General features: G+C 34.8%; 4 protein-coding genes across 8 annotated transcripts; 2 read left to right on the top strand and 2 right to left on the bottom strand.

Annotated features, from left to right (window-relative positions):
- Positions 1-1,743: 1,743 nt before the first annotated feature.
- LOC112170274 (anthranilate phosphoribosyltransferase, chloroplastic) lies at positions 1,744-8,582 on the top strand. Of its 5 annotated transcripts, none has more exons than XM_024307501.2 (14): positions 1,744-1,902; positions 1,996-2,117; positions 2,351-2,469; positions 3,231-3,327; positions 4,643-4,828; positions 4,922-5,065; positions 6,434-6,595; positions 6,691-6,774; positions 7,116-7,304; positions 7,431-7,521; positions 7,675-7,734; positions 7,861-7,979; positions 8,057-8,191; positions 8,282-8,582. In XM_024307501.2, exons 4-14 carry the CDS (start codon positions 3,316-3,318, stop codon positions 8,309-8,311), a joined length of 1,212 nt encoding a protein of 403 aa, XP_024163269.1. In that variant the 5' UTR covers positions 1,744-1,902; positions 1,996-2,117; positions 2,351-2,469; positions 3,231-3,315; the 3' UTR covers positions 8,312-8,582. The 5 variants fall into 5 exon arrangements, with proteins under 5 accessions (XP_024163269.1, XP_024163267.1, XP_040364129.1 ...); XM_024307499.2 differs by having other exon boundaries at positions 4,578-4,828; XM_040508195.1 differs by having other exon boundaries at positions 4,467-4,828.
- Positions 8,583-9,838: 1,256 nt separating this feature from the next.
- On the bottom strand, positions 9,839-13,739 carry LOC121049876 (anthranilate phosphoribosyltransferase, chloroplastic-like). The gene is made up of 6 exons (XM_040508197.1): positions 12,610-13,739; positions 12,373-12,516; positions 10,827-10,988; positions 10,644-10,731; positions 10,118-10,305; positions 9,839-9,991 (listed from the first exon to the last, which is right to left on the bottom strand). The coding sequence occupies exons 1-6, from the start codon at positions 12,811-12,813 to the stop codon at positions 9,854-9,856; spliced, it is 924 nt and encodes a 307-aa protein (XP_040364131.1). The 5' UTR covers positions 12,814-13,739; the 3' UTR covers positions 9,839-9,853.
- Positions 13,740-14,891: 1,152 nt separating this feature from the next.
- On the top strand, positions 14,892-16,869 carry LOC112170466 (probable NAD(P)H dehydrogenase (quinone) FQR1-like 2). Its single transcript, XM_024307761.2, has 2 exons — positions 14,892-15,189; positions 16,332-16,869. The coding sequence occupies exons 1-2, from the start codon at positions 15,062-15,064 to the stop codon at positions 16,555-16,557; spliced, it is 354 nt and encodes a 117-aa protein (XP_024163529.1). The 5' UTR covers positions 14,892-15,061; the 3' UTR covers positions 16,558-16,869.
- Positions 16,870-19,662: 2,793 nt separating this feature from the next.
- LOC112170467 (NEDD8-conjugating enzyme Ubc12) lies at positions 19,663-23,061 on the bottom strand. Its single transcript, XM_024307762.2, has 7 exons — positions 22,925-23,061; positions 22,574-22,626; positions 21,726-21,839; positions 20,979-21,087; positions 20,478-20,556; positions 20,263-20,379; positions 19,663-20,183 (listed from the first exon to the last, which is right to left on the bottom strand). Exons 3-7 carry the CDS (start codon positions 21,832-21,834, stop codon positions 20,046-20,048), a joined length of 552 nt encoding a protein of 183 aa, XP_024163530.1. The 5' UTR covers positions 21,835-21,839; positions 22,574-22,626; positions 22,925-23,061; the 3' UTR covers positions 19,663-20,045.
- Between the last annotated feature and the right edge of the window lie 4,067 nt (positions 23,062-27,128).

The following is a 27,128-nucleotide window of genomic DNA, read 5'->3' as shown; positions in this document are numbered from 1 at the left end:
CGTTCATGATATGAGTGTGTGACTCATCCACACAGTAACATTTGTCAAAACTAGGCCTCATCAACGGGCCGGGCCGGGCCTTACTATATTTTTAAATAGTAGCTTTATTGTAAATCGAATGATCCAAGCCCGTCCATATAAAGCGGGCCTTGCGGCCTTTTTCGGGCTGGGCCATGCGGGCTTTATTTACAAATAAATCATTAAAGATACTAATTTTTTTTTATAAACTTATATTTATATATCACACTCCAAAAAGCAACGTCTATTAATTCAAAGAAAATAAGAAAACTAACCGTTGGATGTGATCATTACAATAAATTATGAGTGTGGTAAAATATTTAGCAAATTTCACCATATTTTCGAATCCGATCGAATTGGTCAACTGTCGTCACTTCTATGTCTTCTTGGTTGACCGATGGCGTAACAACCACGAAACGTGCTTATTTTTCTACATCACGTTTATAAATATTCCATCGATGGATATGCATGGATATAAGATACAAATTTCAATTTTAATTATAAAGACGTTGACGTATACCAATTTGCCTCCTAAAGTTGTATGACTTATATATTGCATTTAAATTGTTTAGGTTCACTCTAAAGCAACCATGAAGTGGGAAATGAATTTAGAGAAACCAATCGCTCGATAGAGAGATTGTAATGTTTTATGGTGGTTGTAAAAAATCCAGCCAATTTGGTTCTCGTTTCGAATTCGATCAACTAGGTCAAACTTAGTTACTCTTATAAACCTATATTTATATATCATGCACTCCAAAGAGCAATCTCTATCAATTCAAATAAAATGGAAAAACCGACCGTTGGATGAGATTATTACAATAAATTATAAGTGTGGTAAAAAATATAGCCAATTTCACCATATTTTCGAATTCGATCGAATTGGTCAACCGTCGTCACTTATATGTCTTCTTGGTTGACCGATGGCTTGACGACCGCGAAACGTGCTTATTTTTTCACATCACGTCTGTAAATATCCCATCGATGGATGTGCATGTACATAAGATAAAAATTTCAATTTTAATTACAAAGACGTTGGCCTATATCAATTTGTCTCCTAAAGTTGTATAACTTTTTATCTTATGAAGAGTAATTTTTCTTAATGTTTAATTTTTTTCTCTATTTTCTGTATCTCATGATTAATTATTTAATAGTTTTTTAGATTTTTTTTTACTGCTAGCTCTTTTTTTTTTTTGTAAATATAATGAATAGACTGGGATTCAGGTCATAAAATGATTTCTTTTGTTATCCCTCACCAATATGCGTTCAACATATATGATGATAGGAATTTTTATGTCACATGATCTTGATTGTAGTTTTAATTCTTATTAAATATATATAAATGCTTTAATGAGTATGTAGTGAAATTGGAAAATGAAAATAGATAAGGAAAATAGTAAAGAATAATTAGAAAGTCTAGAGAAATTAAATATAATATTTTTTTGGTATAATTATTGTCCTTAATAGTCATTTTATAAGAGGTTATATATGTCATTTAATAATTCATAATAGAGTGAGGTCAACTGAGTAGATTTGGAGGTCCCAATAGAAACACTCAACCAAAAATAATTGTATCCTTAACAGACTCTAAAAAAAAAAAATAAAAAAAAAAATCCTTATTATTATACTATAATCTAAAGCCGAATAATCTTGACTGTTTATCCCTGTTCATTCAACTGTTCATACGTGAAGTGGCGGTTTTACCCTTCTGTTTCTCTCATTTACGGGATGCCATCGTTCTATGGTCAAGTCGAGTTCGTTCGTGGTTTCTGGAGAAAGCAGTCGAAACAGAGATAGCGAAAGAGAGCTAGAGAGAGTGGAGATTCCGTTTTTCTGTGAGGAGGAAGAAGATCTGCGTCTTGGATAGTTCTGCCGTCTACCTTTTGGGTTGGTTTTTTATTCGTGTCTTTGGTTTATAGTTTTGATTGAGGTTTTTTGCCGTGGTTGGTTTTGAATTGAATTGGGTTTCGATTTTGTAAGGGTATTGTTCGGTTTTGCTGTGAGGAGGAAGAGGACCTGCGTTTTGGATAACTCTGCGTTTTGAGCCAAGGAGAAGATGAGGGATTTGGGTATATGGTTGTGATCGATACTTAGTTTTTGGGGTAAGTTCAGGTAATTTCGATTTTGATTGAAATTCTGGTTTCGATTTCAATATGGGATCTGTTTGATTGCTAGGTAAGTGAACAATTTTGAGAGTTGTTATACAATTTCTGTGTTGTGTTCAACCATAAGCATAGAATTGATTAAAAGATTTGAGCTTCACTCTGAGAATGATTGAATAGGAATTGGGCTTAAGACGAGTATTTGATTTTCTAATTCTGGGTATTGATTGCAGAGATTAGTTTCAGCACCAACCCAGTATCTGACATCTGAGAAGTTAAGCATTGGAAAAACCAAGTTCAAGGCTTTTGATTTGGGTGGCATCAGATTGCTTGCAGATTTTGGACAGATTTTGTAAGATTTTGATCAAAGGTCTTTTGCTGTTATTGGCTGAGTTGATTGAATGAGTTGCCAGAAAAAGATTGGTAGAATAAGATTAGTGTTTCTGTCTTATTTTGATGAGGTCAAGTTAGATATTCTCTGCTAAAAGAAATGCAGAGTTTACACACAAAAACTCTACTGATGAGACCCATTCTCTTCAATTTATTTGTCTTTTGGGCAATCGCCAACTAAATTTAAGTGCCAGAGAGGAGATAGTGAAAAATGGTGAAGGCTGTGCACTATTGTAATTGTTGTGACCGATTAGATTTAGTCCTTTCCGTTTTCTGTTTGTGGATTGATTACTTTAGGCACTATCCTTATAAACACTAAAGTTTTAGATCAGTTACTGGTTCTGTTTGCATTCATTATTATTTTTTCTATATTGTTTCAAGTTGGTTCGGTTGTTTGGCTTCTTTTTGTTAAACAGTTGACAACTTGATTTTAATTCTTTTCTGATAAAACCAATAATTTATATTCATGAAAAAGATCTTCATTTCTTGCTCAACTACATCATGTTTTCGAACCCACTGTTTCCTGCTTTCATACTTTGAACTTCCTTCTTGCTCAAGTACATCATTATCATATTCATGCGTTCTGCTATTCGCCTATCAATTTAATCATCAAAGAATTCTGATATTTACATTTGTTGACACTGTATAGCAAATTAATGCTATTATCAAGAATTTCTACTCACATAATGCAACTAATTTCATTTTCAAAATTACTTTGTGCAGCATCAGCTCTGTTTCACAACTGGAAATCACTGAGCAAGAGGAAAAAAATCAAACAATGGCTTCATCTGTTCACTGTCAAAGATAAATGAAGCTACAGGTAAAGGCTTTTATTCATGAATTTATAACATTTCTATTTGTTTGTACTCTACAACATATTAATCGTATCAATAGTGTTAATCAATGATAGTTTGAGGTTTAGGCAATAGATATCATCCTCAGCAATGAATGTTGACATGAATTAGTCACTTGATTTTCTGACCTTCTGTGACATTTGAATCGTAAAGGACTCATGAGTTGCCTTAACAAGAAATTCAAACCAAGCTCAGAATGTTTTAGCTTTCATTTCAGTAATGTTTTTTTGTTTAAATGTTTGAGTTCAATGAATATCGACTCAGATACGAAATTCATTTTTTTCATTCACTTTTGCCTATAGCACTATCTCAATATAACTGTTTGTCATACTCAGTTATTGCTTAAGATGATGTATCATGTATACCAGTGACCTAGCTTAAACTAATTATTTAGGATTGAGTTAAATACATATTGCATTTTGTATAGGTTTCCAAATATATCTTGCATTGGCATTGTAAGCTCATCCCATTCATTCATCTGATTTCAATTTTTGTTTTGTTTTGTTTTTTTTTTTTTTTTTGGTATTGCAATAAATTCGTAACTGGTTTTCTGAGATAGTAAATTAAGAGACACTGATCTTTTCTATTTTGAAGTTATAAGAAAATGAGTGACATTTCTTATTCCAATGGCAATGCCAATGTGAATGGAAATGGAAATGTTGTGAATGGTTACTAGAAGAGCTGCTGGTACGAGAAGGAAATCGAAGAAACCTTAGGCTGGAGCTTTGCTTTTAATATGTATAGTTACTTATGTATACATTTTCAGTACAACCAGTTACATTAATTTAGTAATCTTGGCTTCTACATCATTTTTTTTTCTTTTTCTTTTTCTTTTTGTGGTTCCTATTTCATTTTATACTTGAATGCGGAAACACACACACACACACAAAACAAGAACTAGCTGACTTATGGCCCTATATTAAAATTTGAGAGTGAAAGTTCTTTACTTTACAAATTGAATGAAAAGTTTCATAATTTTACCATAGTAACATTTTTTTTTTGACAACAAATATTGGTTGGATTAGAGGTACCGCAGCATATAAATAAACCCGCGGCATCGCGCGGGATACTCTGCTAGTATAACCTATATATAATATCTCCCCAGACTTGGGTCTTTGAGAAAGGAAGCCAAAGACTCTGGCTTTAGAGCAGATTTCTCTGAAACTTGTCTTGGCCTATAATGGGGAGTTCTCATTAGCAACTGGGTGTTATACAGTTCTGGGTTTGCGGCTAGAAATTGCAGCAAAATTGAGATAACTCACCATGGCAGTGTCAACGCAGCTTCACTCACTTACCACTCTTGCTTCATTGACTCACCGCACTAAGGTCAAGTTTAACAGCGCCTGCTGCGCAGCTCTGTTTCCCAATGCAAAGCAAACAAGCCCATCCACGCTTTGCAGTGCTGTGCAGAGTGCACAGTCCACTGTTTCTGAGAGATCAAACCCACCATTTACTTCCTTCAATGAGGTACCAATTGGATTTTTTTTTTTTTTTTTTTTGGCGGTGAATGAAACACAATTGGGTTTGTGAGAGATTTGTTGTTGTTGTTGTGTTTTGCAGTTGATTGAGTCCTTGATTGATAAGGTGGATTTGTCGGAGTCCGAAGCCAAAGCTTCATTGGAGTTCTTGCTGAGTGATGCTAATGAGGCTTTGATTAGCGCCTTTCTTGTGTTGTTGAGAGCCAAAGGAGAGACTTATGAAGAAGTAAGTAATCTCTTAAAGACAAGAACTTTAGAAAGAAGTAGCATTGTGAGTTGGATCATGTTCTGTAAATTGTATTTTTATGTGGTCAGCATTCTCTATTACTCTTGTTTGTGACTTCTGAAAGCAGTCATGGAAGGCTATTTGTTCCTCTCGATATGTGAAATCGGTTAGCTTTGACATTTGAATTTGGAAGGCAACTTAGATGCTGGATTAGTTTTAATACTAGAGCTAGTCATTTTATTCATGAAATTGAGTGAGTGTCAATTCACTTTAGATTACATTAAGTTTCTGTTCTTAATAAAGATGATGTTGTGGTTTATAATGTTGCTTAAAATCAGGAAAACTGAAGCGTGCTGTGGCATTAATATTTTGTAGAGGTCCCCTGAATAAACTGGGGACTGAGAATACCTGCTCCAAAGTAGCCATTAAAGTTTGTAATAGCTTGTTAAAGAAACAGAGCTAGAGCTGGAAAGGTAAATTGATAGAGAAATTGTATTGTATTGAATTGACTCAAATTACAATGAATAGTTACATATATTTATACAAGCTATAGAGAATTCTAGATTGGTGTAGACACTTTGAGATACTTTCACTTGTGAATGCATAGTACTGTGCAGTATGAGTCTTGGCAGTATATGTGAAGGATAGGCACGCTTATGCTTTTTTATCAGTGTTCTTGGCTGTATGTTGGGGATTGTATTCCTTGTGTGCATCTACATCACTGGTCATGTGTTCATGCTGGGATAGAGTGATCATAGTGTTATTACTTGTTATGTATGGCAGTTTTCTGCGCAAAATAGACTTTCAGGTACAAACAGGTTCCTTCAATTGGCCTATATATGCCACTCATCTCTATCCTGTCTCTCTACTATAGAAAGAACCATATATTTACTTAATGATGTATGGGCGATCCACTTCATAGACCTGATTCTTAAGTGAACGGTGGGAGCTGATCAAAGGGGTTACCTTGTTAAATTTGAAGGAAGATATGATATAAAGGATTACATGCTACACATTCAGCAAAATGGTGATTAAATATGTTGAATATTAAGCCTCCTCAAATATAAATGATTCTTCACTGTGTGACAACTTGTATTCTTTTGGTCTGTTTTGAGGGTGCATGATAATGGCACATGGACATGTAATATTATTTGGTGAGCGAATTGTCCCATGTTATTAGTTTCCTGTTCTGTTGCTCTGTGTGTGTGGTGGTTGAGTTAAAGCGTGCTTCTAGATTCTGTTGTTTTTCCTCTTGTTTGACTAGTTTATTTTCTTGTTTGTCTCTGTACTGTTGTCTGTGGCTGCTACTCTATTTTTCTGATTAAAATGTTCCTTTATATTTGTTTATCACTTTTTATGATTGAATAGATTGTGGGATTAGCAAAGGCAATGATAAAGCACAGTTTGAAGATTGAGGGCTTGGATGACGCAGTTGACATTGTTGGAACTGGTGGTGACGGAGCAAACACAGTAAACATTTCAACCGGGGCTTCAATACTTGCTGCAGCTTGTGGTGCAAAAGTTGCAAAGGTAATATCCATCTTCATTGACACTAGCGTTGCTATTTTTGCTGAACTTCTTTTCTTGAACTATGGATAATGGATAGATAATTGTCTGTATTTCAGCAAGGTAATCGTTCAAGTTCCTCTGCATGTGGAAGTGCAGATGTATTGGAAGCTTTGGGAATAATAATTGACTTGGACCCTGAGGTTGGTTCTTCTAACATTTGTTTTAAAAAGATGGATTGATGGTACATTAGAGTCTAGTTAGTTTGCATCTTCTTCTCCAGGGAGATCCGGTTGAATGCCATAAACAAGGCATATTCAAATCCTATTGGTTGCAATAGTTGTTTAGTTTAATAGCTGCAAGATATTGACATGAATAGATCGGAATTTAACTTATCTAATTCCATCAAGAATATCCAAAATATAAAGTTTAAAATGTGCAACTTTAGTGTTTTTCTTTGTGAGAATAAACGCAAAAGAGTTCAGATGCTAACAGTTTATGCATATGCTCGTGCGGTTTCTTATGTTGTTTTTTGTTGAAATAGGGGGTCGCGAGATGTGTTAATGAAGTAGGGTTTGGTTTTATGATGGCACCAAAGTATCATCCAGCAATGAATGTCGTTCGTCTTGTAAGGAAAAAGCTAAAAGTAAAGACTGTATTCAACATTTTGGGACCTATGTTGAATCCAGCTAGAGTTCCTTTTGCTGTTGTTGGTGTATACAAGGAAGAATTAGTAAGTGTTCCATAGAACTAGAATGCATTAGACCTTATAAAAACAATGTACATATTGTTAAAATTTGGACTTTCCTATATAATTAACTATTTTCATATGCATTTGATTCATTTCTTAATTGGATAGGTCCTAAAGATGGCTAAAGCATTACAAAGCTTTGGCATGAAGAGAGCATTGGTTGTTCACTCGGAGGGCTTGGACGAAATGAGTCCCCTTGGTAAACTCTATCTTTTACATGAGATTATGATTATTTGGCAATTCCAAGACAATTGTTTGCGTTCTACTATCGTATAACTCATAGTTCTTTCTTAGCATCTCTGTTTGCACCAAAATGTAAATCCTAACTTTTGTGTAATTGATTTGAATATAGGACCTGGACATATCCTTAATGTGACTCCTAATAAGATTGAGAAGTTCTCCTTTGATCCATGTGAGAATTGCCTCTAGTTCTCAACCATTAAATTCTTTATGCTTTGGGAAATTTGAATAGTTTCATTATCCTTAAAGTTTATGTTATCATCTTCATTCTAATAAAATCAAAATTTTTATATTACAGTGGACTTTGGAATTCCTCGATGCACTATAGATGATTTGCGAGGTGGAGATCCAGAGTATAACGCTGAGGCATTAAAGCGCGTATTATCAGGAGAGAAAGGTTCCATGGCAGATGCGTTTGTAAGTTTCCTTGAGCAATATATCAATGTCATTGCTTCTTATGTTTGAGACATGTATTCATTGTCAACTTTGGCTAGATCCTAAATGCAGCAGCAGCTCTTTTAGTCAGCGGCCGTGTAAACACTTTGGCTGAAGGAGTTTCTTTGGCTCGTGAGACACAACTTTCAGGAAAAGCTATCAAGACGCTTGATCAATGCGTATCTCTCTCGAATGTAAGTGAAGTGATCTAGCTACATGCCTACACCTTAAGTACATGATTGAAAATGTTATTTCATTTAATCCGTTTTATTTAATGATTGCAGACAATGAGGAAAGATACAGTTATTTATTAAGGATGCTTCAGGAACTTTTGGATATCAAGTTTCAAGTTTTCAAGATGAAAGCCATGGTAGAGCCAATGAACTTTGAGACAAAATTGAGAGAACAAAATAAGGCGACTAAATCTTATAATTTTGTTGTACTGTGTTTTAGATTTTCACTTGATAGGGCAGATAAGGCAGTTCTGTATCTTAGAACTCATGTATGTTTCAATGAAAATAAAATAGTTGTGGACTTAGAGATCTCCCTCTGTCAACTCCAATATCAAGTGGCTTTCTCTTTCAATTATGAGGAACAATTATATATTTATATATGAAAGCATAAGTCTCAAAAATATGTTTACAACTCTCTCAGTCCAACATATGAGTAACCCTGGCATTTACATCATGATATAAAGCCTCACCGATGCTGATACTGCAATCCATATCTAGAATAGTGAAAGAACTACCATTGTTTAGCTAATGAATCTTAGCTACTTATTTACTCAAGGTATTAGGGATTTCATGAGTCAATTTGTTGGTTGTCAAATCCTGTTAGGGTTCGCAAAACCGGTTGGAGACTGTTTAGTCTTGATTTCAAATTGTCTTGTAGTTTGGTGTTTGATTAATTAGGCAGAGATGCATTTAACGGCATTGTTAGTTATGAAATGATTAATTTTGTCATTTATCGCATACACAAATTCTGTTGGATACAGTTATGAAATTTTTATTTTACGTATATTTTTAAAAATTTTGTTAGTATTAGAATATGCCTTTGTTGGTTATAATGGAGATAACTCGCCATAAATTCTTACTAGGCTGGGATGCAAGAGGTTCTCAATCTATCGAATCTTGGTATTTAACTTATCAGGCGGAGATTGTTGTACTCGTTCTTTAATTGTGATACAAATAATTTTGTGATTTGTCACTAGTTTGACAATTCAGTTGGGAACAACTCGAATGTGAATTATTCTCTTATATTTAATTTATCGGTTATCATTGAGGTAGCGTATTTTGATTATAAAATTTTGTCGTTTGCCAAATTCAAATCTATCTACATGTGAATCATTCTCTTCTAATATTTTGTATATCAGTTATCATTTAGGTAACGTATTTTATTATGAAATTTTGTCATTTGCCAAATTCAAATCTATCTACACGTGAATCGTCCTCTTCTAAGATTTTGTATATCAGTTATCATTGAGGTAGCGTATTTTATTATGAAATTTTATCGTTTCTGAAATTAAATCAAAGTTGGACAAATTCTATCCGAATCAATTGATCGAATGTGATTCATCCTCTAGTAATTGATTTACGTACCATTTATCCGGTTGAGATAAAAGTATTTTTAATTATGAAATTTTGTTGTTTCTCACACCCAATCAAAATTTGACATTTTAGTTAGGGAACAGTTGCATCCCAGCCTATCAAAACGCTTCATGTATCAAGTAGAATAGGAGATATGACATACTTTCAATTATGAAATTTTGTCGTTTGTAAAATTCATATATTTTGGTGCAAACAGAGATGCTAAGAAAGAACTATGAGTTATACGATAGTAGAACGCAAACAATTGTCTTAGAATTGCCAAATAATCATAATCTCATGTAAAAGATAGAGTTTACCAAGGGGACTCATTTCGTCCAAGCCCTCCGAGTGAACAACCAATGCTCTCTTCATGCCAAAGCTTTGTAATGCTTTAGCCATCTTTAGGACCTATCCAATTAAGAAATGAATCAAATGCATATGAAAATAGTTAATTATATAGGAAAGTCCGAATTTTAACAATATGTACATTGTTTTTGTAAGGTTTAATGCATTCTAGTTCTATGGAACACTTACTAATTCTTCCTTGTATACGCCAACAACAGCAAAAGGAACTCTAGCTGGATTCAACATAGGTCCCAAAATGTTGAATACAGTCTTTACTTTTAGCTTTTTCCTTACGGGACGAACGACATTCATTGCAGGATGATACTTTGGTGCCATCATAAAACCAATGCCTACTTCATTAACACATCTCGTGACCCCTATTTAAACAAAAAACAACATAAAAAACCGCATGAGCATATGCATAAACTATTAGCATCAGAACTCTTTTGCGTTTTATTCTCACAAAGAAAAACACTAAAGTTGCACATTTTAAACTTTATATTTTGGATATTCTTGATGGAATTAGATAAGTTAAATTCCGATCTATTCATGTCAATATCTTGCAGCTATAAAACTAAACAACTATTGCAACCAATAGGATTTGAGTAGGCCTTGTTTATGGCATTCAACCGGATCTCCCTGGAGAAGAAGATGCAAACTAACTAGACTCTACTGTACCATCAATCCATCTTTTTAAAACAAATGTTAGAAGAACCAACCTCAGGGTCCAAGTCAATTATTATTCCCAAAGCTTCCAATACATCTGCACTTCCACATGCAGAGGAACTTGAACGATTACCTTGCTGAAATACAGACAATTATCTGTCCATTATTCATAGTTCAAGAAAAGAAGTTTAGCAAAAAAAGCAATGCTAGTGTCAATGAAGATGGATATTACCTTTGCAACTTTTGCACCACAAGCTGCAGCAAGTATTGAAGCCCCGGTTGAAATGTTTACTGTGTTTGCTCCGTCACCACCAGTTCCAACAATGTCAACTGCGTCATCCAAGCCCTCAATCTTCAAACTGTGCTTTATCATTGCCTTTGCTAATCCCACAATCTATTCAATCATAAAAAGTGATAAACAAATTATAGACAAAACAAATATAAAGGAACATTTTAATCAGAAAAATAGAGTAGCAGCCACAGACAACAGTACAGAGACAAACAAGAAAATAAACTAGTCAAACAAGAGGAAAAACAACAGAATCTAGAAGCACGCTTTAACTCAACCACCACACACACAGAGCAACAGAACAGGAAACTAATAACATGGGACAATTCGCTCACCAAATAATATTACATGTCCATGTGCCATTATCATGCACCCTCAAAACAGACCAAAAGAATACAAGTTGTCACACAGTGAAGAATCATTTATATTTGAGGAGGCTTAATATTCAACATATTTAATCACCATTTTGCTGAATGTGTAGCATGTAATCCTTTATATCATATCTTCCTTCAAATTTAACAAGGTAACCCCTTTGATCAGCTCCCACCGTTCACTTAAGAATCAGGTCTATGAAGTGGATCGCCCATACATCATTAAGTAAATATATGGTTCTTTCTATAGTAGAGAGACAGGATAGAGATGAGTGGCATATATAGGCCAATTGAAGGAACCTGTTTGTACCTGAAAGTCTATTTTGCGCAGAAAACTGCCATACATAACAAGTAATAACACTATGATCACTCTATCCCAGCATGAACACATGACCAGTGATGTAGATGCACACAAGGAATACAATCCCCAACATACAGCCAAGAACACTGATAAAAAAGCATAAGCGTGCCTATCCTTCACATATACTGCCAAGACTCATACTGCACAGTACTATGCATTCACAAGTGAAAGTATCTCAAAGTGTCTACACCAATCTAGAATTCTCTATAGCTTGTATAAATATATGTAACTATTCATTGTAATTTGAGTCAATTCAATACAATACAATTTCTCTATCAATTTACCTTTCCAGCTCTAGCTCTGTTTCTTTAACAAGCTATTACAAACTTTAATGGCTACTTTGGAGCAGGTATTCTCAGTCCCCAGTTTATTCAGGGGACCTCTACAAAATATTAATGCCACAGCACGCTTCAGTTTTCCTGATTTTAAGCAACATTATAAACCACAACATCATCTTTATTAAGAACAGAAACTTAATGTAATCTAAAGTGAATTGACACTCACTCAATTTCATGAATAAAATGACTAGCTCTAGTATTAAAACTAATCCAGCATCTAAGTTGCCTTCCAAATTCAAATGTCAAAGCTAACCGATTTCACATATCGAGAGGAACAAATAGCCTTCCATGACTGCTTTCAGAAGTCACAAACAAGAGTAATAGAGAATGCTGACCACATAAAAATACAATTTACAGAACATGATCCAACTCACAATGCTACTTCTTTCTAAAGTTCTTGTCTTTAAGAGATTACTTACTTCTTCATAAGTCTCTCCTTTGGCTCTCAACAACACAAGAAAGGCGCTAATCAAAGCCTCATTAGCATCACTCAGCAAGAACTCCAATGAAGCTTTGGCTTCGGACTCCGACAAATCCACCTTATCAATCAAGGACTCAATCAACTGCAAAACACAACAACAACAACAAATCTCTCACAAACCCAATTGTGTTTCATTCACCGCCAAAAAAAAAAAAAAAAAAAATCCAATTGGTACCTCATTGAAGGAAGTAAATGGTGGGTTTGATCTCTCAGAAACAGTGGACTGTGCACTCTGCACAGCACTGCAAAGCGTGGATGGGCTTGTTTGCTTTGCATTGGGAAACAGAGCTGCGCAGCAGGCGCTGTTAAACTTGACCTTAGTGCGGTGAGTCAATGAAGCAAGAGTGGTAAGTGAGTGAAGCTGCGTTGACACTGCCATGGTGAGTTATCTCAATTTTGCTGCAATTTCTAGCCGCAAACCCAGAACTGTATAACACCCAGTTGCTAATGAGAACTCCCCATTATAGGCCAAGACAAGTTTCAGAGAAATCTGCTCTAAAGCCAGAGTCTTTGGCTTCCTTTCTCAAAGACCCAAGTCTGGGGAGATATTATATATAGGTTATACTAGCAGAGTATCCCGCGCGATGCCGCGGGTTTATTTATATGCTGCGGTACCTCTAATCCAACCAATATTTGTTGTCAAAAAAAAAATGTTACTATGGTAAAATTATGAAACTTTTCATTCAATTTGTAAAGTAAAGAACTTTCACTCTCAAATTTTAATATAGGGCCATAAGTCAGCTAGTTCTTGTTTTGTGTGTGTGTGTGTGTTTCCGCATTCAAGTATAAAATGAAATAGGAACCACAAAAAGAAAAAGAAAAAGAAAAAAAATGATGTAGAAGCCAAGATTACTAAATTAATGTAACTGGTTGTACTGAAAATGTATACATAAGTAACTATACATATTAAAAGCAAAGCTCCAGCCTAAGGTTTCTTCGATTTCCTTCTCGTACCAGCAGCTCTTCTAGTAACCATTCACAACATTTCCATTTCCATTCACATTGGCATTGCCATTGGAATAAGAAATGTCACTCATTTTCTTATAACTTCAAAATAGAAAAGATCAGTGTCTCTTAATTTACTATCTCAGAAAACCAGTTACGAATTTATTGCAATACCAAAAAAAAAACAAAAAAACAAAAAAACAAAACAAAACAAAAATTGAAATCAGATGAATGAATGGGATGAGCTTACAATGCCAATGCAAGATATATTTGGAAACCTATACAAAATGCAAAATGTATTTAACTCAATCCTAAATAATTAGTTTAAGCTAGGTCACTGGTATACATGATACATCATCTTAAGCAATAACTGAGTACTTACTAAACAATAATGCCAAAATCACTAAATTGGTTCTTTCACAATTGACAAAAGCACATTGTAACAGTATATTACACATATTCACATACTACTTGTAAAATAAAATAAAAAATCCCTACAGTGCTGCCCATTAAAGGTAGCTGAGAGTAACACTGATGGATTTAGTCATAACGTCTAAGTAGTAGACTTCCCCGATACGATTTAGTTTCTGGGCTTAGAAAGCTTTTGAAAAAAAACATGTGATCTCGATCAAAAAAATATGAGTAGCTGACCATATCTATGAAACTCACTTTTCTGATTTAGCCACTACATCTACAGAATCCACCTCATTCTTAGACATGGTGACTCCATGTCTCCATTGGCTCAATTAAATGGCGCTCTTGTAGGCTCATCTTGCATAATAATCAAATCGATAACATTTTACTAATTGTGGTTTACAAACTCAAAGATATCATTAATCTTGTTTTTAATTTTCATATTAAAGTGCATAAGGAAATCATATCAACATTGAATTTAATTCACATATAGTTAAGAGAGTGAAATCTACACTCTCTAATTTGTAATTCACACTCTCTTTCTTTTTTTTTCAAAATTCTCATAAAAATACAAAATTTAAGTTAGTAAAGACAAAATTTAGCTTACCAAAAGTGTAAGATTGTAAAATGGAAATTCTAAATGTCACTACTCGAGAGATTTTTAGGTAGGGCTGGCGCGCCACGCGGCAGTATGTCCAGCCAATATGCAGGGGGTGTTTTGGATATTTCATTATAATTAAACATAAGTTGTTTTGAAATACAATTAAAAAATAAAGAAACGTGGTTGATTGGGCGTACGTGATTGATTGGCTAATACGTTTGCCCTATCTAAATATTTCTCACACTACTCTTGAATATTGTTTGTCAGCAGTCAGAAGATGTGTGTTGTGCATATCTAGAAGTTTACATTGAAAAATCATTTGACGTCAAAAATATGAGGTGATTTTTTTTTTTTTTTTGATCAACAATATGAGGTGATTGAGAGGGGGAAAATGAAAGGAAGCGGGTGAAATTACCAGAAAAGGCCTCCCCCGACTTCTGATCGAAAACGATAACCGATGAGGTCACTGTCAAAATCGTTCTCTAATATAATGGTCATTAGAACCTTATTGGAAAAAAAAAAAAAAAAAGGGTAATGATGACTGTCTCAGCATCTTGATCGTCTCCAATCGGACAAGAAAACCATTCCTGGGGTGCCTGTGATAGTGCCTGAGAGACTGGTGGAGGCTGATGGGGTTTTGTTTGGGTTTCCTACCCGGTATGGGTCAATGGCTGCTCAGATGAAGGCGTTTTTCGACTCCACGGGGGAGCTTTGGAGGGAGCAGAAGCTTGCAGGGGTGCCTGCTGGGTTCTTTGTGAGTACTGGCACACAGGGTGGTGGACAGGAGACTAATGCGTTAGTAAGACTCCCTTGGTTTTTTATTTCGAATTCGTTGGTTGAAGAATTGTGTTTTTACTTAATGCTTTTGCTGGTAGTTGAATGTTGGCGCATTTGGTATGTTTGAGTGGTATGACGTGAATTAGAAGTTGGTGTCTAAGGGAAAAGGTTTGTAAATTGCATATTCAAGTAAAAGTGTTAAATGCAAGAGCATTGGAGTTTGGATTCTATGTTCGATCACATTGCTTGTATACATTGTCAATTGTGTTCTGTAGTTTTGAACAATGTGGCTCCAACTACATGAAATGTACATTCTTTATTCTTTGGTAGAGCAATTGGTCTTTTGAATTGTCCATGATGACTTCCAAATTAGTAGACGGGGGTTGGGTGTCAACTTTCAAGATCTTTATCCAATGGGATAAAGGATATGGAACTGAAGTTAGGTTCAAGTTTCAACCCCTTCTGAAACACTCCTTTAGGGTGCTGAAGTAACAGCCTGTCTTGTACTGTTGTAAGATGCTTAAATAAGCTCATTTTTATATAATGAACTAATACTGCACCAGGTAAGCTGAAAGTGGTTGGAGATAGTATCAGAAGTAAACAAAGATATATATTCAAAACGATGAAGTCTAGGCATTGCTTTGTCATTATTCAACTAAAGTAAATCAGCCAATAATATTTTTCTCTATTTATTGAATCTGAGAATAATCAGTACTTCCATTTCCTATTTGATTAAGATTATGATAAATGCGTTAGATCCTAGAACCTATTAGAAGCACCAGTGACAGCTTAGTTGGTTTCCATCTGGTATCATATACAAGATAAAATGTATATGATACAAGATGGTCAGTGTTTGAACCTCATCTACTTAAATGAGCTTATGTAGCCCGTAGGTGAATGTAGTTTATAGTTCGTGTTGCTTGTATGAACTGTTGCCTTGCCAATGCTACTAGTTTGTTGATTACTATGCAATTTCACCAATATAAATGCTCATCCATTCTACTATAGACTAAAATTTCCTGTGCTTCCTACTTAGTTTCTGAATGCTTGTGTTGTTGTGTCCACATTTATTTATGTTCTGTAGCTGTTGTAATATAGAATAATATCTTATGTTATCGATCCCATCCTCATCAAAACTATGTCAATGCATATTTGCTCAGTTGGACAGCCATTACTCAGTTAGCACACCATGGAATGATATATGTTCCAATTGGCTACACCTTTGGTGCTGGAATGTTCCAAATGGACTCCCTTAGAGGAGGGTCTCCATATGGTTCTGGGGTTCTTTCTGGAGATGGCACAAGGGCACCAACTGAGACAGAGCTCGCTCTTGCAGAGCATCACGGAAAGTACATGGCTACTATTGTCAAGAAGCTTGTACATTGACTGGAGGAGTCTTGACAAATCTACATTCTTTTGCACTTCCATACAATTTTCTTGGTGTTTCTACTCTGTTTTGTGATGTTCTTCAGATGTCATATGTTAATAGATTTTTCCAGCAAAATCACAAAATGTCAATAGATTTTAGATAGTTTAGTCATTCCATTTTTTTTTTTCAGAAATTGTAAACAAGTGTCTCATGATCATCAGTTTTGAACTTTTGACGATTGCTCAGTCAAACTGTTCATATATGGTCTTTTCTGTCTGATTGAAACATTATTGTCATCAATAAAGTTGTGGATCATGTTCATTTCTGCATATCTGCCACTACATATAACTACTTGGATAATATAATCAGATGTTATAATTATGATTATTTTCCGTCATTCAACTGTGATTGATATCAAATTAAAATGGAGTATTATTGGCTTATGCTTACCTTTGTTACTAAGATGTAATTGTTTCTCCACTTTATATGGAATGCTATCCCTGATAGATTAGATGAGTGATGAAACTGATGAAAAGAAAACTGTCACTGTTCACGGTATTTGTTTCCAGGTATCTGTCTATCTGATATCATCCAAAAAAAAGTTTGTTGTGGTTTCCTAAAATTACTAGAGAGGAAATTAGTGAGCCTAGAGGTAATGCCTCTAGCGATTAGTGAGAACTAGAGATATGTCTCGACTCTCGAGTCTATGTAAATCTTATCAGTCTCTTTCCCCTTAAATCTTATCAATCTTATCAGCATATATATTTATGCTGAAATAGTTTGTTTTATGGTGGTTTGACATAGAAATGATGTAGCTACAACGCTTGGGACTTTATGTAAGTGAGGTTTACTATCATGTATGTGTTTGTGATTGACATCAGATTAAGTATTTTTGAAGGCTTTGAAGGAACCAACTGAACCAAGTCACTATCATCTTGAGTCTTTCACCTTCCCAGCATCTTTGGTCATTCTTCTGTTTCATCCACTACGTGTCTTAGTGAAATCAAGCTCATGGTCCATTTCAATGTATGGTGCTGGAACTTCCATGTTTCAAGACTCATGCCATACTCAATGTCTCACTTATGGGTCAAATATTATGGAACTTTATACTGACATTTTCCTAGTGAGGGTGTTGGACTCGATCAAGATTGATGAGCATCTCTTCAACTTGATCAATCTTAAAGATGATGTTGATGCACCGCAATAGTCTTTCGCAAGAGAAGAGCCACTTCTGCACATCCGCAAGGAAATTTTTTATTGAAGAGCTACTAACTTTGGCTACACTTTTTGTAACAGTAGTCAAATTCTGTAGACAGGAAGAACTGTACTAGTTTCCTTTGCTGGATGTCATATAGGATTTTTATGTTGTAAAGTGAAGTTCTCGTGGCCAAAATGTGAGTTTAGCCAATAGTTCTCTGGTAGGTTAGTTGCGTTGAACAGTTCTTTTGGGTCTAGGAATAGATTAGCTTGCTTTATTATCTGGCAAGTAAAGCAGGATGTCTGGAAAAGCTTGAAAAGTAACCAGACAACTCGTACTCCACAATGTACCATGATGGCTAAATACTACTTCTGGTGCTTTACTTTATTATCTTCTTCACAAAAAGGGATGAACAAGATTAATTGACAATGTAGTACTCAAACCTTCACTATATTCAAAATAGGTTATCCAATGCAGAACTCATCTCAAAGAGGTCCTTAACAGTAATGACATATAAGGGGGAGGCACTAGGCGGGTGCATCAGCTACAAAGCTTTCATCTTGGAACAGATGCTTGAGATCTTTGACAATGGATGTTAATCTCCAAAGGGATACTAGAGCAGCTCCTACTAACATAATCAGTGATAGTCTTGGAGTCAACTTCTATCATAATCTCCGAGCAATTGTCGTTCATGGCTGTAACCTTCACAGGGAGCATGAAGCTCACAAGATGCACCCCAGTTCTGCCAATATTCCTTGAGCTTGCAAACAGAGGCAGCCTTCAGAATCTCGAATAATAAAGGCATCCTAAGCTCTATAAGCATGAACAAAACAACTATCAAACTTCAGCTCGGCTTAAGTGATGGCGGAAAAGACATCAACTAATAGCTTTGAGCACTAAGATAGAAGGTGAATTAGTAGCAGCATTGAGGACCTTGACAGGACGCTGTTTGATGTTCCTGAAGATCCAGATATCTCTTGATTCCCATATTTGCCAGGGTTCCATGTTCCAAAGTTGGTCGTTTGGGTCTGCAATGTTGCATTTCCATGTACTGCTATAACTATGGTCCTGCTGATATAAATACTAGTCATAGACTCATAGTTAGTGTTGCACTTTGTACTTGTTAGAAAATATGTTACATGGATTCTTGGTTGACAACACTGCCGATCTGTGTGCAGCAAGTTATGGAAACCTATCCATCAGCTCGATGGTCCTGATGCATATATTTGCAATACTGGAGTCTTCATTCTTTCCTTTGGATGAAGAGTTTACGCGCTCTAGAGCATGTTCAAGAGAATACTCACGACTTACTGGAGAATTTGATGAACACTGGCAATATTCAACACAACCACTTGAGAAGAGCATAGAATTGGAGAACATGGAGCTGCATGGTAGTTTGCTTCAAAAGTTTGAGTTTGCATGCAACCTTCTCCATTTAGGAAACAGGCAATTTAGAGTTTTCAGAGCACATTCCGGAAATTTCAGATTCATAGGGGGCATAGGGCATTAAATCAAAGGCAGGTAAAACGATACTAAGCAATAAGGCTTAAGACCTTCAAATCTTCGTGAGCATAAACCCCAGTGATATTTGGCTTAAGAAAGCAGAAAGAGTGTCTCATTGTCTAAGGATTGCCAAAGAAAGATTGGAAGCACCATAATGTATTTTTCAATACTGCTATACAATTCCAAAAATTCTTCCTTAATTCAGCTTAAAAAGCATGAAATCCGAGAAGAAAGTGAATTCCGTATTGTGAAACATATCAGCACAGTTCAAAGTGATCACTGATTTATTTAAGTTGTTCACTCGACCTGGGAAGAAGAAACAGTATCCCAAACTAGCAGAGGTATTATATGATTATTTACACTATTGGACATGATGTATTTTATGGTTCAACGGGCAAATTATGTAAAATGAAACAAAATAGATTCAGTAGAAGATAAGATTAATGTCTAGCATTTTTGAACAAATATTTTAAGTTGCAGCTGGATACAAATTGGATAAAAAAAAAGTAGGAAAAAGCATGTTCTTTCCCATTTTAATTTAGAAAATAAATACACAATTGAAGCCTCCATTCTAGAATTCTGCAATAATCCACATCAAACTTATGAGAATATACCATGTTTTTCCAGCCAATATCTTAAACATTTCACAAAGTAACACCACCAGGTTTCATAAGCGTACTTAAGCCTTGCCTGATTAGAAGAATTCACGTTCCAGTACACCAGAAGAGAGAGAAGCTTTGACGACCAAATGTACAATCCCACATACCTTTAAGGATGAATCTGGTGTATAAACAAAAGCAGCTTCTACATGCACCGCGGGAATAAGGTCTGCCCCACATACCCACCAGACATAGCTCTTCTCACATTGGACTCAAACATCTTGGGGTTATCCCTTAGGACAGCAGCTGCATCATGATTAAGGGGATCTTCATAATTGGGTTGCTGCATTCACAAAAACAAGATGAGATTTAAGAAACTAACCGACTTGTTTAGAACCAACTTATGAAAGAATAATCAATACCGTAAAAAGATGAAAGAGTCCATATATTATAGTATTGATATTCAAAACAGGTTTCCAGTCTTCTCTTAGAATGTTGAGGCAGACGTTTCCTTCCAAGTCAATATTAGGATGATAGACCTGCAAGTAGAAAATACTGTTGAGACAACTTTTATGCCTGGGAGCAACATTATCTAGACAAGAACGACGTGTGCAGATAACAAGACAGGATAGTGTACCTTTGTCTTGCACTTGACCTTTGGCGCCTCATGAGGATACATGGGAGAAACTTGAAATGTGAACATAAATGTACCGCCTCTGCGATAGCACACTGAGTTAGGCAGTGAAGTCTAAAACTCCTATATCAAAAATCAAACACCCCAGTCTCCACCACCAATATAAAAGCAAGTGATCACAAAGAAAATAATAGATCAAACGATGAGAGCATCTTTAAACTTCATGATTTAAAAATGCCTAAACCCTTAATCTGTTGCCCTTGGGAGTATCAGAGTCATCCAAATATCTCAAATCCCTAGAGATGGCAATCCTCAATTTTCAAATTATTAGAGACTTTTCTTACTCAAATCCGTACTTTGAAGAACTGAGAGGATTAAATAAGTTGAATTTGTCATGTTAAAAATCTCTTTAATGAAAACAACAATGAAGATGCAAGTCTTAAAAACCATATAGGATTCAGCCTGACAAAGACAGGATGAGACTTTGCACAATAAATCACTTACAGATAGTATCCTTCATCAGGCCGGACGGTAACCTCAAAGTTCATTAAATCGTCCTTACCATTGGGGAATGCTATGGTACATGTTTTCTGTAGGTTCAGCTCACTAATATCTGCAATGGAAACCCAACAAAAAAATTAGAACACAAGCCTATATCACCATCATTATCCTTTTCTTCTTCTCCCCCTCTTTACAAGGCTATCATTTTAAATTCATCTAGGAAATGTAAAATATCCCACGACTGGGGGTATCCTTTGCATAATAAATCAGCTACAATAGTATCCCATGGCTTGTAATGGTCTCTTTTGACATAACTGTCAATATAACATGCCATTACAAGCCTGTATCAGTTTCATTGTTTATCTTTTTGCCCCTTTTTTACAAGACTGTCATTTTTAAACTCATCTAGGAAAAGCAAGATGACTGGAGGTCAGTCTTTGTGACATGACTGCCAATATAAAAGGCCATTACAAGGTGTCATTCGCCCCTCACAACCTTTACCACCTTAGCATCCCAGAAAAATAAAAAATAAAATAAAAAAGAGAGGCATTTATAAAACTGCTAAATTTCATGCATAACAAGCAAGTTGTCAAAACTCAAAAACTTGACACACTGCGATACAAAGTTATGTTATTCAATGTTTATTACGTGTTGCTTGCTTAAATGTGAACAATGAGGCACCTCTTTCAGATACCTTGGAAAAAGAACGCCTAAACAATAACAGATATGTAAAACTTTGACATGGCATACCTCTATGAAGCCGTAATTCTCCTGCGCTTTGCTTCTTAACCAGTGTCTTTCCATTGGCATTTTCAGCAAGCTCCCTCTGCTTTTCCTTCACTTTAAATAGCTTAATCATTTTTCCTACAATACAGCACCAAAATAAACATATACAGCTCATAAAATAGTTACATATTTGAGATCTTGCAAGTTAATATGATAAGATAGCAACACAGCATGCTTTAAGCCATCAAAGTCAAACAATTCATAGGAAAGATATTATGTAACTTGTATGCATTGATTTTCTGTCATTTTTAACAGCTAGTTTTCATACACGGATTATTATAGCTTCACCGTTGGTTCAGCTAAGATTGTTGCTTTGTTGACTTTGTACGAACTAAGGAACAGTAATATTAAGCATCATTACTTCAATTATGTTCATACATAAGCTTGTCCATAAGCACACATTTAGATATGGACTTAACTGCAACCAAAAGATCACGACAGGCTTAATTCACAGCACTAAAGACTCAGCAAACCTAAATCACACATATGCATTAAGAAACCAACTAGATCCTACTACAACCAATTAACAAAGAATGACCTCACAGTTTAAAACCCGACAGCCAGCAATCCTTAACAGCTAGAGACCGAAAACTCATTATAAACAAGACCAAGTGCAAACCCTTTATGCAATTAAAGGTCCCTAATGTAATTACACAAAACACACACCAACGTTCATAGGATCTAAACTTCAGAATCAGAGGTCTCTAATCCCCATTACAACTATTTGAAGTAAAATTTGAACTTTACATTCAAATTAAAAAGCAATGAACTTTATCAATCAGTAAGCATAGCAGCCTCTTCCGGAGACTTACCGCTTGAGTTGAACTGTCGGGAGTCCCCCCGCAAAAAGAGATGTAGGACTTCCCTGTTAAAAAAAAAAAAACAAAACCAAACACCAAATCATTTCCCAAAATTCAACTTCTCATTCAATCAATTTTGAACTCAAATACCTCTCCAATCTCACCTCTTTCAACCCAACCCCCTTGATCAAAGGCCACTAAAACCCATCAAAGCAGAAAAACCAGAACCAATAATTCACACCCAAAAAAAAATATTATTATATTCATGCTAAAGTATTACTCAGTTTTCCGAACATGGATCAGATTATCATTCTCAACAACCAAAACACACATGAGTTCTGCGATCGTGGAAACGAAGCTTACCTGCTTAGAACAGCAAAGAGAGCAAAGCCAAAGCCAAAGGGAGGAGGAGGAGAAGAAGAGAGAGAGCTCGAGCTCAAAAGGAATCCGAAGGGCCAAAAGCGTGTGAGAGTCGCAGGGTGTTCTTGTTTAAATAAAGGTGGGGCCTTTGCCTTTGCCTTCTTCTTTTTTCTTTTTTTTTTTTGGCTCAATTATTTGTATTAATTTCTGGTCCCTCTCTCTCTCTCCTCTTTCCTGCTCTGCGTCAATTATCGTCGCGACGTCATCACTTGCCGCTTTCGGACAACGAGCTGGCATGCTGATCCGCTGTACTGCACCATTTTTGTGTTCTAGTGGGAGTGACGAATGCTACTGTGCCAATACTATGGTCGGAGGTCAGAAGTGTCAATTGAGATGGACCATGTCCATAAAGGCAGTGATCCCAACTTCCCAAGTCTTAGAACTCGACACTAGATAAATTTTGATGGTTTGGTCCCAAATAACTCGACGTCAAGACATTTCTTAATCCGAGATTGTAATGGCAACACACATAACTGCAGCTGCCAATGGATTAGGAAGAGCTTTAATTCCAGTTGCAGAAGCCACCGCTCTTCGAGACAGCTTGTTAAATGCGTACCAAAATGGTTTTCAAATTATACAAGTGGAAGGTGACTCCAAACTCATAATTGACTGTGTCAAAAAAAAAAATAATAACATCCCCACCTTGGAGAATTCTCAACATTGTCCGAGACATTCAGCAGTTAGCGAGCTTGTTTGAGTTAATCTTCTTTAATAGAACTTGAGATTTTGAAATGATGACATTATGCTTTAGTTTGGTACTAATGAAGATGAAACTTGATCTGTTCCTCTGTATGTCGAGTATGTTGTAAATGGACCCTCTCACTACTTCTTACCATTAGTTGAAGATTTTAATCTTTGATAATGTAGTTGCCTAAAATGATCGATCATCAGGTCTGGTATTTACCTTGGTACTTCCGCATTTGCACATAATCAACTAAAGAATTGTTTTTTTTTTCCTTGGTTTTTACTAAACTGATGTCTATTATATCCTCAGACAAGCATAATACTGATCCTTTCAAGAACTTAATTTAGTGTTGCTGCTACCCTCTTCCTCATTATTTAGTGCGATTAATTAGGGTAGTTCTGGAATTAACGATTATATAAACTCACTGCAGTGCTGGGTTTGAGACCGCACTTTGGGGACAAAAGGAAGGTGTTTTCATAGCTGAAGAGAGAAAACTATGTTTGTATATGAAACTTGAAGCCTGAAACAAGTAATTACATATCGTAAGTATAAAATTCACTATAACATTTATTATATGTTTTTCTTTTTGACTAATTACCAGAGATTGGTCAATTTCACCTAATCTCAAATTCCACAATTTTCAGCTGCTTTTAGCTATCTTTTATTATTATCTTCTTTAAAACATAAGTTAATGATGGGATCTATTCTAAAACGTAGGCCTCAAACAACAATTCAGAAGACACCAATTAAAAGTAATAAGGAATAGCAAACTCACAATTTGCAGCTAAAAAGCTGTAACTTTATATTATTGCATAAAATTCATCATAAACTGCCTATTCACTTAAAAACTGTGGTTTAAATAGTCTATATAACCTTTGTTGCATAAGTAAACCAATGGATGAGAAATTAATATAAAACAATCAAGAAATACATACATATATAACTCTATATATATAATTAAATGACAATTAATGCATTTGATGGAGACACCTATGCTTTTGCATCAAACTCTCGCATGGAGTGAATAGGACCAACGCATGTCGATCTCCCCATCCAAACTATCATCGTCTTGGTAGAAAATTTTGATGTGATCGACATGTTAATGATAAACTAGAGCTAAGGGAAGTCATTTTTCCTTTTCTTCCCGTAATATCTACGCCTTTTATAAACTAGTGTTTGAAATAGCATGAGTGTCTTGAGGCTACTATAAAAGTTTTTATTTTTTTTTCATGCAGATTATAACAAGTTTTATATTTATTATATAGTAATATATAAATACAAAGTAATATATGGTTGGGTGCAACTATTGTCACCCTCTAACTATTTTGTTCACCCTACAAATTTCGGATTTATTGAAAGACTAAAATACCTTAATATAAAATTACAATAAAGGACAGTATTTTATTAAAAATTACAATTTGTTTTCTCATTCTCTATAAAACACGTACTTAAATTTGAAGCTTAATCGTTTCAATCATCATTAAACCCTAACACTTTCTTTTTTAACATTCATCATCTTTAATCGTTCTGATGTTATGTTAACAACTATGCCTCAAAAATATTAATGCTAATGGAGTCTGAAAGCTCCTACTTGGAGCCTGAAAATGAGGTAATCACGTTTTTGTTTTCCTTTCTTCAAGTTGAATTCTCTTGCTAAATGAAAACATACATACGCAGACAGCATGTCTATTAGAATTCTTCTCCAGATCATTATCATAGAATTGAGTGTAGACACCAATTGTTTTCATTTTGTAAGACGATTGGATTAATAAAGAAGGTTGGACTAATGCTAAGTATATTGAGTTGAATGTGGTGATGGCAGACAAATTTGTATGAGGTGACAATTTGGGTTTCTGGATTCTATGAAGCTTAAAAGACTATCAAGCAGCCTTTTGCTATATCCTCTATTGACAATTTCGTGATTTTCATTAAAACTTGTTCATTTTTCATGGATCAAATAGGTACCGTTTGACTATGCAGCAATTGGTGAGTAATGCAGCAATTGTTAACTAATTGTTAATATGGTCACATATTTGGTGTCCTCTATATGGTTCTAATATATGCTTATATTTTTTTTTTGAGGTTTTTGAATATAAGTCCAATTTCATTCCACCTCTATAGGTAATTTTATTATCAATCTAGGTACATTGACTATTGTCATTACATTTTCATACCATTTGCCCCTCGAGTTAAATATGGAAACAAAATAATTGCTTTTAAGCATTGATTTATTTATTTTTTAATTTGAATTTTGAATCCATGATGAACCTGCAATAATTCAAAATATAATTAGTATTATAAAATTAGCAAATGGAGATGGGAAATCAACCTAACTGAAAGGTACAAAAAAAAAAATTCATCAAAATATTCTAGCTAAAAAATACGTATAACCTAAGTAAGAGATCAAAATTTAAGGATTTCCTCTATTGTAGGTATACCATAAGAGATTCGTACCTAAGTAAGAGATATACATTTACTGATTAATGTTCTTTGATTACTATAAATGAGATATGTACCTAAGTAAGAGATTCAAATTTACAGATTAAATTTCTTCTGGGTATAAATAATCGAGATATATACAAAGTAAGAGATAACAGATTAACTTTCTTGTATTGTAGGTATACTATATATAAAAAAGAGATACGTACCTAAGTAAGAGATATATGTTTAAGGATTAATGTTCTTCAATTACTATAATTGAGATATGTACCTAAGTAAGAGATACAAATTTACCGATGAGTTTTCTTTTATTGTAGGTATAAATAATCAATATGCATATGATGAGAAAAACTACCTATATATGAGGTATACTGAAATACTGAAATTTCGAGCTCTTAATACATATACTACAAAAATTGTGTAATGTTTATCTTAGAATAAGGTTCAATAGTGGTTTGTCAACCACAATACACACACACACACACATGCTCTTTTCCAGGTTAAAGGTAAGTTAAGAAGGAAATGTGAAAAAATAAAATGAAGAAGAAGAAGAATAGCTTCCATCGATGGAATGATTTACACCAAAAGGATCACAATCGTTTAGGGCCGACAAGAAAATACCTTCACCATAGAAAGCTAAATGCTAAAGAAGGAGAACAACGTTCATAAAATATTTGACATTACATACAAGAGCCATAACCATAGAACCTTTGGTGTTGAAGAAAAACATTATCAAAATATTGCTTTAGAAAGATTCTTAACTTATAGAAGACATTTTTAAAGTTAGAATTTACATTAAATATCTTATTCAATTTCATATCAATTCCATAATTTTGTACCAAATCAATAAGAATAATTTAAGAAATATATGCATCAAATATGATATTAAATTACTAATCAGATTGGTAATTTTAATCCTATTAATTCTTGCCTTTTATGTGCAAAGACACTCAATAAGGACATATTAGTCATGTAAAAAAGAAAAATCAATAACGATTGAGTCAGCACGATGGAAAAGGAAAT

The sequence above is a fragment of the Rosa chinensis genome, chromosome 6 (assembly GCF_002994745.2).
Source record: "Rosa chinensis cultivar Old Blush chromosome 6, RchiOBHm-V2, whole genome shotgun sequence".
Classification (NCBI taxonomy): domain Eukaryota; kingdom Viridiplantae; phylum Streptophyta; class Magnoliopsida; order Rosales; family Rosaceae; genus Rosa; species Rosa chinensis.
Note: the sequence above shows the minus strand (reverse complement) of the source record. Positions and strands in the feature narration are given on the sequence as shown.